At 37.7% G+C, this 15,848-nt stretch overlaps 1 protein-coding gene across 1 annotated transcript in view; it reads right to left on the bottom strand.

Moving 5' to 3' along the window:
* The window catches only part of LOC124306283 (protein abrupt-like), a 166,611-nt gene that overhangs the window by 46,846 nt on the left and 103,917 nt on the right, over positions 1 to 15,848 (bottom strand). Inside the window, exon 9 of the mRNA XM_046766805.1 lies at positions 4,740 to 4,771. Within this exon, the coding sequence (XP_046622761.1) occupies positions 4,740 to 4,771 (32 nt within the window). The remainder of the gene's footprint in view (positions 1 to 4,739; positions 4,772 to 15,848) is intronic.

Here is a 15,848-nt window from a genome sequence, read left to right as displayed (position 1 = left end):
CTTTTGAAAGTAAATTAAAATTCTCTTTGGGTTAAAATCAAGCGCGATCCTTGTTTTGCAAACCTATTCGCTGTAACGTTGTTCGTGTAACAAATTACACTCTGCAACTTGGTAGAACTATAACGAAGACTTTGTGTGTTTTTTGAATAGTCAAAGTTTCAGGGATCGCGGAGAATCGACATTGATTTTTATACATACGTCAATGAAGAAGCTGATAATCTATTCAATTTTGTAAATAAATAAAAAAAAAAAAAAATTTAATGAAGTTTTGATCCGACAGCTTCTATTGGCCCAGCAACTTTTTCTGTTCCTTTTTTTTTTTTTTTTTGCTAAATCTTTTACGATGAACCAGACCGAGTCACCCAAAAAATATTGCCACAGGTATACGCGATATATTTTACGAGTAAAATTTCATGTCAATTATCCGGCGTGCGTAGAAATTCTTTTCAGTCCGCATGATGCGTATGAGAAATGATTTGAGCAGCATGCGCCTGAATTAGGACCGATTTTCCTACTTATACAAAGTAATATGCATATTGTACGCATCGCAAAGTGACACTCTATACGTTGTGAGCTATTCCCTATTATTCTCTAATTTCAATTAGCTAATATTTCGAACGAAAATCATTTTATTCAAGGAACTCGGCATGCCCTTATAATTCTGTACAAGGATTCACCAACTAGTGTTTTAATTGCTTTAAAAAAACTGTGATGGTCGTCTTTTTTCTTTTTTTTGTCCTATCAAAGGAAAAAGATGTTGGTAATATATCGTCGTCGAAGTTTCACGTTTTTTTAATCTCGTTACATGTATTTTATTTACTTCGCTATTTCAAGTGTAGCGAAAGAGTTTGCGAACTCTATAATACAGACGAAACAAAGTTGGACATTTTTCAAAACAACTCGGTTGGTTTGAACAAACTAAAACGACCTTCATCAGTCATACTCACTTCCGGCTCTACCTACACGCCTACCCTTTTTTTCGCGAATAAACAAACGTCTCCATACATACATATATATTCGTCATTGTATTCTCTCGGTAGCCAAACTCCTTTTATTTATTAAACTACTATTAATAATCCTTTCTCGCCTAACGAATGTATTCGATGTTATATATCGTATATATCGCATGTATGTATTTATAATATAATGTATAGTGTAAATATCGTAAAAGGTTTATAGGCCTGAAGCCTTTATGAAATCATATCACCAAAAAATCAACAAATAAATATCCTACTAATATATATTAAATATACACAATAATAATAATAATAATAATAATAATAATAATAATAATAATAATAATAATAATAATAATAGCAGTAGTAGTAGTTGTAGTAGTAGTAGTAGTAGCAGTAGTAGTAGTAGTAGTAGTAGTAGTAGTAGTAGTAGTAGTAATAATATGCTCTCCCAACAAATAATATGTATATGTATATATATATATAATATCGATATATAATATATATAGAGTTCATCTATTTATTAATTCATACTATATTTCGTATAATATAACAATATATTAGGCATATCTATGAAAAACTACCCTTGTATCCCGGAAGGGGCGGTGAACGAATTCAAACCCGCCCTTTCTATCTCCGTTTCAAATAACACTTCCCCCGTTTTAACCCCCCCCCCCCCCCCTCTCCCGCACCTACAATCCACGCGTTGCTTGTTTACATACCTACAAAGCTATCCCTATCGTCAATTTCGTGTGGTCAGAGCTCACAGCCAAACCAATGTATACGTTATTAACATTAAAACCTGCACGAGTAGTTTACAGCAGCATCTCTCGGCGTTTCGAATCTTATCCAAGGGACGAAAATAAAATAAAATAAGAAAAGGAGAGAAAATCAATTAGAAAATCAAAAAACTACTGCAGTACGGTTTATCACCCTTGTAGCCGCTCCTTCTCAGTTTATATATCACCAATTATGTACTTACTAATCTATATATATATACATACATATATGTATATATTTATATCATATATATACATATATACGCTTATCACTCTCGACCCGCCTGCCAATTATCTATCGCACAAAACACATTCTCATATATATATATATATATATATATATACTTACATGTTATATATATTTATTTACTTTTTTATTCATTCGTTTATATTTGCAGCCGCATTGACGAGGTCAGGGCCGAGAGGAAAAAGCCTTCTCCGGAGTAGGCCGGAGTTCTCTTTTTATGTTCATATTACCTATCATTTTTCGTTTCTTTCTTCGTTCTATGCAACATTACGTAACTTACCTTTTATTATTACCTACGTGTCTATACATTCCGTTTTCCTAAACTCCCGCCTCCTGCCCGTTTCTACTTACATAATTTTCACCCCCCCCCCCCCCCACGCGATGCACGCTCCGTGACATGTTGCAAATATCAAATTTCCCGTATTCTCGCATCCCGCGGTCTGGCGTGAGCACAGTTCCCTACAATACCGACCCGGGATTCGTTTGATCTCGCGCACTCCAGAGAACGACATGCATTCTCTTTGAACTAACGTCACTTCCGTATCTGTAGTTGAGTTACAGTATCGGAAATAAATTTTAGGGCGAGGCTAAGCAATATGACGATTAAAACTGGGCTGTCAGTAGACGGTTTTAGACCAATTATACGAACAGAATAGTACGAAGAAATTGGTGCAATTTGTGGAGTTTTAGTTTTTTCACATTGAATCAATTTACTGCAAAAAATACGACGCAAGAGGTCCTCTACAGTTAGATACGGCCCAGATAGAATATGATATGGATTTTGCCATCAGATGTCACACCGGTATATTTGCTTTTCCCATGTTGTGTCAGTTTGGTTTTTTGCCGCCAGAGGCCGCAATGCTAAGTGACGATCCCAAGCATTCGTCTGTTCTGACCCACCGAGTTTTCAATCACCTCGAGCAAGGTTCGCAATGCGAAAATTTCTACCGTTAAACAATTTTTTGAAGTTGTTTCTAATGTTGAGAGATATAAATTCGAAAAACTGGTGATTTCGAAAAATTAACGACGGAGCCAGGAATCGAACCTGGTATCTAGAGATGCTTGACCGGAGCCTTACTCCACCAGTCCACCTAGCCGCCCTGACTCTGTTGTCGTTAATTTCTCTCTTCATCAGTGAATTCAAATTGTTTTGAGAAAATGTAAATTTGAACAACTGGTGAATTTGAAAAATTAACGACGGAGCCAGGAATCGAACCTGGAATCTAGCGATGCTTTACCGGAGACTTACTCCACTAGACCACCTAGCCGCCCTGACTCTGTTGTCTTTAATTTCTCTCATAACCAGTGAGTTCAAATTTGTTGTTTTCTTGTGCTTGGTATGTGTGAGTAGAAAGTTTCGTGTCTTGACCACCCGATGTAAGAATGTATGTAGATGTATGTTTACATTTTGGAATCTTACGTTGTTTCTAACGTATGTTCTTTGGCATCCTCAAGAAAAAAAAAATATCTTTACTAGTAGGTTATAACCTGCAAGGCGTTGAACTAATCAGTATCTAAAGATGTCGTTACAGTTTAGAAGAGCACCTTTTTCGATATTTTTGGCATTCACACATGCCAAGGCAATGTTTTTAAATTAATTTCATTGTAAAATTCTATTGCTAACAAGGTTCTTGTTTCGTTTAAAGAATAAATTTTTTTGAAATCCTATCGTCCCGACGAAAGAAGTCTCGAAATGTGTAATTCTTCAACTTCGAAACTTTACCTTTCTTTCACTTATTTTACCAGCTTGAATTCAATGCGTAGAATAGTTTTAACAGTTTTAAGCCGGCGAAAATTGTCAGCATAGTCGATAAAATTAATTAAATCGAGCGTTTTTTAGTTCCTGTACTTCATGTTTCTGTATGCAAAAGACTTCGATAAAAAACCGCCTTTGTGACTTTGAACTTAATAAAGCTGATTTTTTACTCTCTAAGAATCTCTTAAAAAATCCCGCAAGTCCTCGTCTGAATTTCCTGTAGGAATTCCTGCCTCGTTTTCGTACAATTTTTATATCAATAGCGGGAATGATCATCCTGGAGGAAGAAATTAGGATTCAATGCTACATGAATTTTCAGTAGGCTCAGAGCGTTCCTCTCGGTGCATTTTAACTCAACCCTGAACGATTCCGGATCCTTCCTTTCGGTCACAAGTTGAATGTCGAGTTAACATCATTGTCAAAGAAAGAAATTGGACGATAAAATATTCAGATGCTCGCCGAGGGTAATTCGTGAACCGAATACTCTTGGGTCAGAACAAGCTAAAACGGGTCCGCACGTGGCAAAGGTTGGAAGCGTTCGATTTGTACCTACTGTCGGTAATGCAGGAAAATCAGGGAGAGAGATCGGAGAAGGAAGTGTCAGCACTGAAGCGCGCGAGATCAAATCGGCTTACGGCGAGAATCGGCAGAGAACAAATGTTTAACGGGGACCTTTCTCTGATCAGGCCCCTTCGGATAGTTTGCATCCTAATAAGAAGTGTCTAATTATTAAAAATAGGCGCGTACAGCGGCTGCATGGAGGGTGGCTTCCAGGGCGCGGTGGATCGCGTGTAGCCGAATGAGACCCCCCAGGGATGATGGCGGGGTGGGGGACGGGGATGGGGATGGGGAGGATGACGGGGAGAGGGAGGGGGAGTGGGTCCGTGAAGGGGGACGAGGGTGAGGCTCGGGGTGCGGGAGGACGCGACGGACCAGGAAGGGCAACCGAGGTACCACCCTGCGCACACCCGGTGCCCCGGCTCACTTCTCTTCCGACTCACCCATCGGCGACGTCTCCGTGTCCTGCCTCTCACTGAAACAAACAAACGAACGGAGGGGTTTAATTCCAAGTATCCATAATCGCAATTACAGTTTGATCTGGAGGGACGATGAAACGAGGGGTTAAATAGACAGTTATGGTTTCGAGGGAAACGCGAAGATCATTGGGATCGATCCAGATTTGGATGACCTTGAACTTCCACGGTCCGGTGCATTTCCAATTTAAGCAACATCGTTAAGTGGATCTTTTTCTTTTTTAATATTTTCACCCGACCGATACTGGATCGAGCTACTTCAGACTGGCAATAACTAATTCCGCAAATTCCGCTAATTGGCACTAGCTCGAAATTAAGGCGAAGTTGATGATGTGGCGGTTAAGTGGTAATGGTTATCACTATCCTTTTCGTTCTGTCAAACTGCATAGTTATTCCCGGAACACGGGCCATTGAGACGTACCTCGCACAGAATCCTAATGAACCCTTCACTACTGGCAATCGGCGACGTTGTGCCGGTTCAAAGCACTAGTTAAAAAATCTGGGCAATTAAAGCCCTTAGTAAGTACGCGAATGAAGCTCAATTACGATGAGTAAATGTTAGGAAACCAGCGCCAAGAGAGGCATTGTGAAAAACTTATCAAGTTCGTAAGTAGCTTAGGCTTCAATTACCGTGCTATTTCGAATAAAAATAGGAGAAAGAATGTAAAAGAATAAATATAGAGTATTACGATTTACTTGATGATGAAGTGGTTAAATTTCAATGATTTTTCCGAGTACATATATTGGCTGCAATGACTGTTGTTTGAATTCAATCATCAATAATGAACCAAAACATAAATCGTGGATAAAACAATTTCAATGTGTAGTTTTTGTGACTCAGGTAAGCCACGTATGTTGTGCAGCGCAGTGAATAATGGTTGTAGGTCGAACATAACATCAGTTCGTTTATTAGCAGAGATTACTCATGGAAATAGAAACGAGCTGGGTCGTTAGCTGTGAATTTTCTTTAATACTTTTATCCACATCAACGGAGCGGCGAATGATGAATGCTTTGCATCAAGCTTTTTGTCCCGCCGTGGCGCGTACCTGGACGTTCGTATATGAATAGGAACAAGGGTGCGACGCAGAAATAATACGGAGAAAGAGGCATTAATTTGATTGCAAAGCTCAACTGTACAACACGGCGATGCAGCGATGATAAACGAACCCTGTACTTACTCCAATTTACATAAAATATTACGCGTTGTAAATTATTATTGCGAACAATAAGCCTTGCTGGCATGCTGGCGAGATTACTGATAGAGAAATACGTATCACTCCCGGTAATAATGACCGATCCATCTTTTTATGCATCCACTGTTCGCGTTATATCGGTCGAAGCAGTTCATACGATCGTGACACGCTTCGAGCGATTTCATCCTCTCATTGGCGGTGGTGAATGAAAAATACTGGAACCAAGTTCGGAGAATAAATTTCGTCGACTCGATGGTGAATAATCCTCAGCTCAAGAACTATCAAAGTGATTCATGAATGAAGTACTGGCGGATTTTAATTGTCAGTAGAATGATTTCACGGGGAATGAAGAGGATGAACTTCGGCTTAACTGTTTCCAAAGTTGGTTTGTTCTCAGATAACGGCTTACACCGCAGGACCGGCGAGTTGTACGAAGACAATTGATTTGGTTGGTTTCCGTCACGTCCCTCCATGTGGGATCGAGTCTACTGGGGATGATAACGAAGCGGCAGGTTAGCGAAATCCGGTTTTGTCGCATACGTGCGTGAATAGCTGGTGACAGACATTACCGTGCGAAGATAGTATACTTGCCAGAAGAATTTTCGGACGATTTGAGAGTTATCGTTTCGTTATACTCGATTGCTCGATGGCTGGAAGGTATTCGACGAATGGAAACTCTGGTGAAGCATGCAAAACGCGGTTCCCCGAGAAGCCTGCGTAAACTCATAACGCGAAATTTACTCATTGGGCAGAACAGTCGAATAATTAACATTCGCTTAGCCCCATACGCACGTAATGAATTCTGGCAGCTTTGCATGCTGAAACTGAAACAGCGCTCGAATATTGTATCATGCCCGATAGCTCTTTCATCGAACACGAATTTGCACGTGAATGGTATGGGATAAACAGTCATCGTTCCTATGATCACCCGTAAATTCACAAGTTCTCCGCTGACGCTTGAATGGATACTACTACCACCATGTAGGACTGTCAAATTTCATCACGAATAATGGATGGACCTTCATTTTCCCGCAGTATTCCTTTCGTTCGAGAGAGTAAGACTCTTGCTGATCAATGAAATAGCCAGGTACTCAGCGATCTATCTCCATCAAGTTATGGTACAGCTACTCGATCTATCCGCTTGAAGGATAAAACTTGGGTAATAAACTAGTAACACCTTGCGTCAATCGGAGAGCTACAACCGTCTTGATACACTTAGTATCATGGATGTTTGCACAGGGCAGAAGTTTGGAACAATGCTCGACTAATTACGGAGAGAAATCAAACTTCTGGTTGGCCAAATCGAGTTCATTGGAAACGCCTGTGTTGACCACTAGACCAATATTGGTAAATTATCCTTCGTGAGGGAGCAGTTAATGATTCAGCCATATCGCGTGTGCAATACCGATGTTGATCTACCTACCGCAATCGGATGCACAAAGGCCATTACAATGGGAAATGAAATCGCCATTACGACTGTTAAAGGTACGATCATATTTTCTTAATGAAACATTGCCTGCTAATTACACTCGAGCTAGTCGCTAGTGATCAGCTTCCAGATCACACGTTAGATCGCAACCACTGTTAGCTCATAATTGTTTATGACGCACTAGCCGATATATACAATTGAAAATGTTTTTACAAATTTGCATTCTGACAAAAATTACTTCCATGATTTGTATCTCATGACTTTTTATTGCCTAAATACTTTGCAGATCAAATTACAAGGTTGAGTTTACGTGACATGTCCGTGACACCTATAGGATTGGAGCCACATCCTCCAGTACGTTAGTAAGTAACGACGGGTGATTTCCGGCGACAAACGAGATTTCCATATTTACGTTTAATACGTTATGTCGCACAACCAATGCTTGTCTGAAACGTCGGTAGCAGTCAATCACAGCTTGAAGCCATGCCTGAAATCGTATGATAGTCGATCCGTGTATACGTACATACATCAACTATTCCATTACCGGGTAAATGAAGTGTTGTCAGGCCTACAGCACCCCATCCTTCTGGTATCATCTTTGATTTGAAACATCTTTGCCAACACGGATTTGAATGTCGCGACGTGTCATGAATTGCGGTGAATGTTGATCTAAGACTGAAACGTCAATTTCTATTCCCCTTACGTACCAGTCCGTAGATGTTCGCGGTGTAAACGTGATGTAATCCTGTCACGGAGCTGTCAGATCGAGAATGCTTACATCTTGGATGATAAATCGAGATAACGGCACTGACTAATATAATTGAAAAATATATATTGCCAGTATCATAATTAGCCAACTGAACTAGCGAATCATCATCAGACAGAAACGTACAACAATTTTCAGATTTGTAAGAGCCTTGGGTATTTTGAGAATAGTGTTGTGAATGTTTTTCTTTTGAATTCACTCTTGTCAGCAACACGAGGATGTTTTAGCTCATTCAAAACGGAAGACTCCACTCAATACGGATCCACAGGTTGAATTTGGTCTTTATGATTTCTTCTCTTTTATTTACAAAAGTTGTTTGGAAAACATCGTTTTTCAATTAAGCCTACAATCTCAATTTAGACGGCTTTCAAAAATCAGTCACGAACAGTTCACTTCCGCGATGTCATAAAAGCTATTGCACCACAGTTGTTTCAAAACAAAAGCAAATAAATTAATATTCGATAGTAATTTTTGTATAACGTGAGCACGTTTTATGCGTTTTTCCATGCGTGTTTTCCGCACACCAAGTACCTGTTTCAATGACGGTCTAGTGAGTCTGTGAATGCGCATGCGCGGAGTACAGAAAAGACCATTTTTAAATCCTAGGAGTGAAAAGTGGTCTTTTTTGTACCACGCGCATGCGCAGTCACAAACAAATCTGACATTACGCGACCCTAACCTCAATTCCGTGCTTCAAGAAAAAACGCGTAACATACGCTTGTTATATAAAGAATCGTGTTCAACAAGGAGACAACGGTATTTTCGCCTCACGTATTTGCAATATTCGTTGTCGGCTCACCTACGACTTATATTGGAAAATTACGCTCGGCCCGAAAAGACCGAGTTTTCTTCCTTGTTACACAATATACTATTTGTCTTTTGTGACTCTTCAAATATCTTATAGAATAGAGATCTGGTATCGACGGGCGGTTACCAAACCTATCTTTATACCGTCCGAAGATGCTATTCCGAGCACCTTTGGGTTCAATCTCGTCGCTAGTCTCAATTAAGGGAATGGTGGAAGGAGTAAGACGAAATAAGGAAGATTTATATTCGAGTGCATAAATGGTTCAGTCGAATACTAAGCGGTGTAGAGGTTGTCTAGTCGAACAAAGTGAATTTTGAAGTATAATATAGTTGAAATCAGGATTTGGAGTTAGGAATTGGTCTTGTTGAGTTGTAAAGTAGAAATTACTTGGTTGAATTTTGGTATTGAATTGAGTCAGGTTGAAATAGTGTGAATGCAGGAAAGGTCTAATAATTCAGAATAATGGATGGAAATATAAGGACAAGAAAGTGACTATAAGGTTACTATAAAAAATTCTGGGAAAGTTACTATGTGGAAGTTATACGCAATGAATGATCGGAAAGGTTAGAGAAGATGTCTGACTGAGATGCCAAATGTAGAAAAGAGAAAAAAAAATCTTAAATTCAAACACAATTCATAACAGTAATAGCATTTCTCATTTAATCACAAGTCAGTTGTACAGAAAACGATAAACCAACAGAGAATTTCCAACAGTATGAATCAGAACGTTCAAGAAGTGACGACTCAGCTGGGACTCCTGGTTTTTCATAAACCAAGTTCGAAAAGAATTGAAGAGGTCTGAAAATAATTTAGTACCAGCTTCTCCTAATTTGTATAATCGGGAAAAACATGATCATCCAATATTTGAACCGGGAATTTACGAAAGGAGACAGGTATTCAATCAAAATACATTCAGGGTGGATTTTCATCGAAATTCGCAAACTGGAATGTTTAGTCTTTAAACATGAATACCCGACGAAACATCTTCAAAAACAGAAATAGACGATCTTGCCGCGGGGGAGCTTCAAGTAGAAAAACTTAGCCATCATAAAAGATTTCCCTTCACCCACTGGCGACATTATACAATTTCTTTCATCCTCGAGATAAGATCTGCAGGGTAAGTGTTCGTTTCGGCCAATGAGTCGATGATTTCGAATGTCAATTATTTATAGAGATAAAGCGTCGACACTTCTATAATTTTTCGATAAAAGATATCGACCTTCGGTATTTCCGATGCCAAGTTCGCTCCATCTATAAAAGCATATCGATTCCGTGACCAATACAGAAATTCTTGGGCGGAATCGAGACGAACACAAACGACAGAAGATGAAGCTATTCATCTTTATCGTTCGCCCAGATCTCAGTGCTAAGAAAAACTTTAACGTAACAACAATAATAACAACAACAATGCATAATAATAATAATAATAATAATAACAACAACGAAGATGTCACTGGGAATACGATGGATCTGAAACGCAGTTCGATTTTCTATTCGTTCCCCTTCCTCGTATCCACTTCTTTTAAACTTCTAACGATGGACTCGATGTTACACGCTCCTGCAAAAGCATGAATGCAGCTTCGGTACATGAAATGTTTTCCCATATCTTTTCAAATATCTTTTCAACAGATAACGGCCATACGCGTATAAAAGCGTCCGACTGCCGTTCGTTCGACACTCGAAACACAACCACGGGGCTTGTTCGCATCGTTATTTGTTCGGTTTCTGATACCAAATGAATGGCGTCCGTTAGCTCCGTCGTTAAGTCACGTGTGTCACGTGAATAATGGCGATGGCATGCCCCCCGTAGGTACCACTGTAGGCAGTATTGAAAACTCACCACCTGGTGACATTATTGATCCAAGGTGTATCGCGAGGTACGCGGCCACGCATAATAATGCACGAACTACGTTTTTTCCATTTATTCATATTTATACCCATCTAATCGTTTTTCAAATTCATTCTCACGGGATTGTAAGGACAGCGGGACGTGACTGCGAGTCACCATTCTGTAAACGAAATTCATATCCCGGGTACAGGTATATATTAGCGAATGCTCTCTCGGTACGGAGGATGTCGAATCCTCCTGTTTTACCGACAAATTCAACGTAACATGGTTCACATTTTTTTTTCTGTTTTCCTGAGCGACAAAATCGCTTTAAACTTTGGGTAAAGATACGCGGTTGATAATGAGTAGGTTGGCAAATTGATGAAAATATACACACCAAAAAATTATTAGTGAACACACACCGTATTAAAATTTACACAGTGTTCGTCAACTTTTTCAACTTCTCTTGATGACGATATAAGCTGGAACGTAAAGCCTATAACTTTCTAAAATTTGGAGTTAAGCGTGAAATTCGATTTTTCTAACCTGTCGGTAAAACAGGAGTGTTGCACACTCGCTTAAATTACTGATCAAAGGCTGTAACGCGAACCAGATGAAATCTCACACGAAATAAAAGGTTATACGTTGTACGAACGTGTAATCCGCGTATTATATGTCAAACAAAAGAGAATACAGAAGCTACGACGCGTAAAGAACAGATTAGATGCGTTGATATCATTAATTAGAAGGTGCTGGTTTAATCAAGTGAGAGGATGTTAGTCGGGTGTTGGGTAATGATTAACATCGTTATTGGCACGTGTTCGCGGCAGATGAAGCAGAAGGAGAATCAGAATCAAGGGAAGAGAAGCGAATAACGAGAATCGATCCCGTACCGATGAACCGAGAATCTGCAATACTTTATTTATCATTTTTTGCCAAATATTTTTATCGAACTTAGATCAGAGGGAAAAAATATCCTGTATTGTCCAACATGTTAACATTTTGAGTCACATATTATTGGACCGAGTCAACTTTTGTAACAAGATTGTTTTCTGTGGCTTTTAGGGTGGCTGATTACGAATCTGAAACCAGATTTCAAAAGTTCAAGATGGCGGATCAAATATGGCGGAAGGAAATTTCAAATTTGATCAAATTCGGTCAAAAAACTCTGTGCAGAGGTTTTCCCGGTCACTGATTGGATTTACGATACTGAATTTTCAAAATCTGATATCAGATTCGTAATCGACAACCCCAAAAACATCTGGACAGAGTTTTTTCTCCGGATTCGATCGAATTTGGAATTTTTGTCCACCATATTGGATCCGCCATCTTGAATTTTGAATTATTTTTTTCTGATTAATCAAGTCTCTTTACTATTCAACTCATTTTTGGAAATAACTTATTCACGCTAGTGGCTGTGAGGTGACAACACGGTCTCCTGCAAATCATTTTAAATTTATCGGGCCAGTCCAGAACCTGAACTTATCCGCATACGAAAACGGTAAAAATATAGCCACTAGAAAATTCTCTGATTCTTGAGTAATTTTTTTTTATCATCCACGTCCAGCGGTACCAAATACGCGGAAATAATAACATCCGTGATGTAGGACTTAGGGTTGACGTCTGCGAGTTAATTTACGAAGAAGCTAAAAAAGAAAAAAATGTCGTCCTACATACCGTTTTTCCAAGTATCGAGGTTAATTGTATGCGGAATAAGCCAATCGCTTCTGGCTGAGAAAAACAAATTAAGTTTATTTACGTTAATGATTTGTTAAAGCAGGCCTCACGCATCTTAGACGAACCATACATCGCCAATTTCGGCTCGCAATTACATCTAATGAAGTCGATGGAATCGTGAAAAAAACATCGCGTACCCCTCTCAAGACGAAGTGAATAGCTACACTGACAAGGAGAGTATTTCTTTATCCTGAAAAATGGAGCTTTTGATGAAGAAAACGTAGTTTCATCCATTGAGTGGAATGCCTTATCAAAAAAAAAAAAAAAAAACCGGTTGCTTATTTTTGTCTGAAATGTTAATTTTCATCATCCATCTCTTGACGTTTTTGACGACAGGTTCTCACAGATTCACGTGTAAGCGTATGTATCATTATTTCAGAGCAACAGTCGAGTATAATCTGCCAATTTTCGATAACCTGATGAATTTTAAATTGAACGAATGAAGGCCCAATGGATGAAACCACACAGCAGAAGCTCCATATTTTGGACCAAAGAAACATTCCAATAAGTTATTCGGCAGAATCTGTGATCCTTAGGCACGATACTCTCCTTTGGAGTCAGTGTTAAGGATGTAACTGCTGTAAATTCTCAATCAAAAGTGAGTCTCGTCGACAATGTTGAATACTTTACGATGAGATAAGAATCGGAAACAAATCAAGCACAATAAATACGATAAGAAGATTGAATTGGAATAATAATAATTTTAAGTTATCAATGAATTATTTAAACAAAACATTGTTTAACAAATTTTTAGGGAATGTTTTTTTTTGTCACGTGAAATGAATTCGTTGATTTTTCGGAATACACATCAATTTTTAAAGAATTTTCTCACTATTTTCAAATTTCCGTTTTCGAAATTTTATAAAGGCTGTATTTCTGAAACTGTTCGTTCAATGCCCCGGAAACTTCTTAATTGCAATGTACAACGTTTTTACGAAATCGTATCTAAGATTCATGATTTTTCCTCCATTTTTCAAAATCTAAAACGAAAATTTCAAAATAATTAGAATATTCTTTAAGAATTCATGTGTACACAGAAAAATCAACGAATTCGTTTCACACAAAGAAAAAAAAAACATTCGATAAGAATTTGTCGAACAATGTTTTGTTTAAACAATTTATTGATCACTTTTGGGCATTATTATTATTAAAATTTAATTCTCTTATCGCCTTTATTGTGTGAATTTGTTCCCAATTTTTATCTTATCATAAAGTATTCAATATCGTCGACGAGACTGAGTTTTAGTTGAGCATGTATCTGTATGTACGTACATCCTTAAAGTTGATGTGTCATTTGGTGAGATTGTCCAAAGTCAATCAGATTCTATTCAATGAGAACAAGTAGAGTCTGAAGTTTCCCAAATTACTTGACTTCGAGTCCATACTAACCGCCAGAATTTGATTCTACTTCTCTAATCGGGATAGGAGCGGTATTCGTGCAAATGGGAGCCACCACTCAACCTAAATTAGGAGAAGTTGTGTAGGGTTGTTAGGCCCGTCTCAGCTACGTCGAGTGTCTCATCGAGACCTCGGAATATATTTCAAGTTATCTGCTTCAACCGGTAATTACTTTTTTTCACCCATCCATTTCCATTATTACGTTCAAAAATTATACCAGAGTAAGGCGCCGAACGCAATTTCTTCCGTTCTATAATACGACCGTCAACCTTTTTCAAATTCGCTAAAGTAAATCTGAATATGGGCTAATCTAAAAACTTACAATCAATTTTTAAGTGTTCAAATTTCGATACGTTATAGTGCAATCTAAGATATCAGAATACTGCAATTTTTAGGCCTCCAGGCCTGAATGTTTTTGAGAAACACGTTGATCAATTTTCTCACATTTTTGCATTGAATCTTTGTCTTGAAATTCTTACCACTTCCTGTGAAAAGTGAGAGAAAACAGCTACTCGATACGTTTTCTGTGCAGAATATTCTGATTTTGCCATTCGTGAAAATATTTTTAGGTAGATTCGCAGGAACGGAAAAAAAAAACAAACAAACAAACAAACAAACAAACGAACATAAAAAACTTATTTTATCCAGGTTTTCAATTCCATATATCTGCAGAGAATGAAATTAATAAATTGTTTCAATTTTTTTATTTTCAGCTGAAAACTAGAGAATTTGGAGTATATTCTGAAACTTTCACAGTGGGATGAAACTGGGATCATAATTTAATCGGTGTGAATATCACACGGATATGGAATATGTGAAGAAAATTTGAGATCCCTGGAATATGCATACCGATATAATTATGAACCTGTTTCCACTGATCAATTCTAAAAATCTCAAGAAATATTCCTAAATGTCGACATTAGATTGGGCCAAAAAAATTGACTATTTTTTTTTTGAAAAATATATTGAGAATATCATTCAGTATGGCAAAAAAAAATTTCATGAAATTTTAAGCCCTTAATATTAACTTTAAGAGGTCTATCATCGCTATTTTTGATTTTTAGTAATAATTTGATGTTTTACGTCAGAACTGTCGAAATATTGAAGTGAAAAAATTTATGTTCACTTATCCCTTTATAAAATTAAATTCCCTACAAAAAAGGTCGGATTATAGACTTTCGTCAGACAAGCCGTTTCCGAGTAATTAAACTTAATAAATTGATATAATTTCTCGAGAATTAATTCTCGATTAATTAATTCTCGATTAATTCTCGATTAATTCTCGATTAATTCTCGATTAATTCTCGAGAAATTATATCAATTCATTAAGCTTAATTACTCGGAAACGGCTTGTCTGACAAAAATCTATAACCAGACCTTTTTTGTAGGGAATTTAATTTTATAAAGGGATAAGTGAACATAAATTTTTTCACTTCAATATTTCGACAGTTCTGACGTAAAACATCAAATTATTACTAAAAATCAAAAACAGCGATGATAGACCTCTTAAAGTTAATATTAAGGGCTTAAAATTTCATGAAATTTTTTTTTTGCCATACTGAATGATATTCTCAATATATTTTTCAAAAAAAAAAATAGTCAATTTTTTTGGCCCAGTCTAGTCGACATGGTAGAAAAATAATAATAATAATAATAACAATACAAACAATATGCGTTTTGGTTTTTCGCATACATGCGAAATCTCGTACATGTACGACACTCGAAATGTCAACAGAAAAAAACGTTTGTCGGCAGTTTCTCAGGATCTGCTACGAAACAGATTTTACATTCGAGAAAATCAGATTTTTCTATACAAAAATAGAACATAAACACGGAAAAATTGCGGCGAGATAAAATTCTGACCGTAAAAAGCTGGCCGAAGGCGTAAAGTAAATGTAAAAATGAACGAGGTGCAA

The sequence above is a fragment of the Neodiprion virginianus genome, chromosome 5 (assembly GCF_021901495.1).
Source record: "Neodiprion virginianus isolate iyNeoVirg1 chromosome 5, iyNeoVirg1.1, whole genome shotgun sequence".
Taxonomy (NCBI): domain Eukaryota; kingdom Metazoa; phylum Arthropoda; class Insecta; order Hymenoptera; family Diprionidae; genus Neodiprion; species Neodiprion virginianus.
Note: the sequence above shows the minus strand (reverse complement) of the source record. Positions and strands in the feature narration are given on the sequence as shown.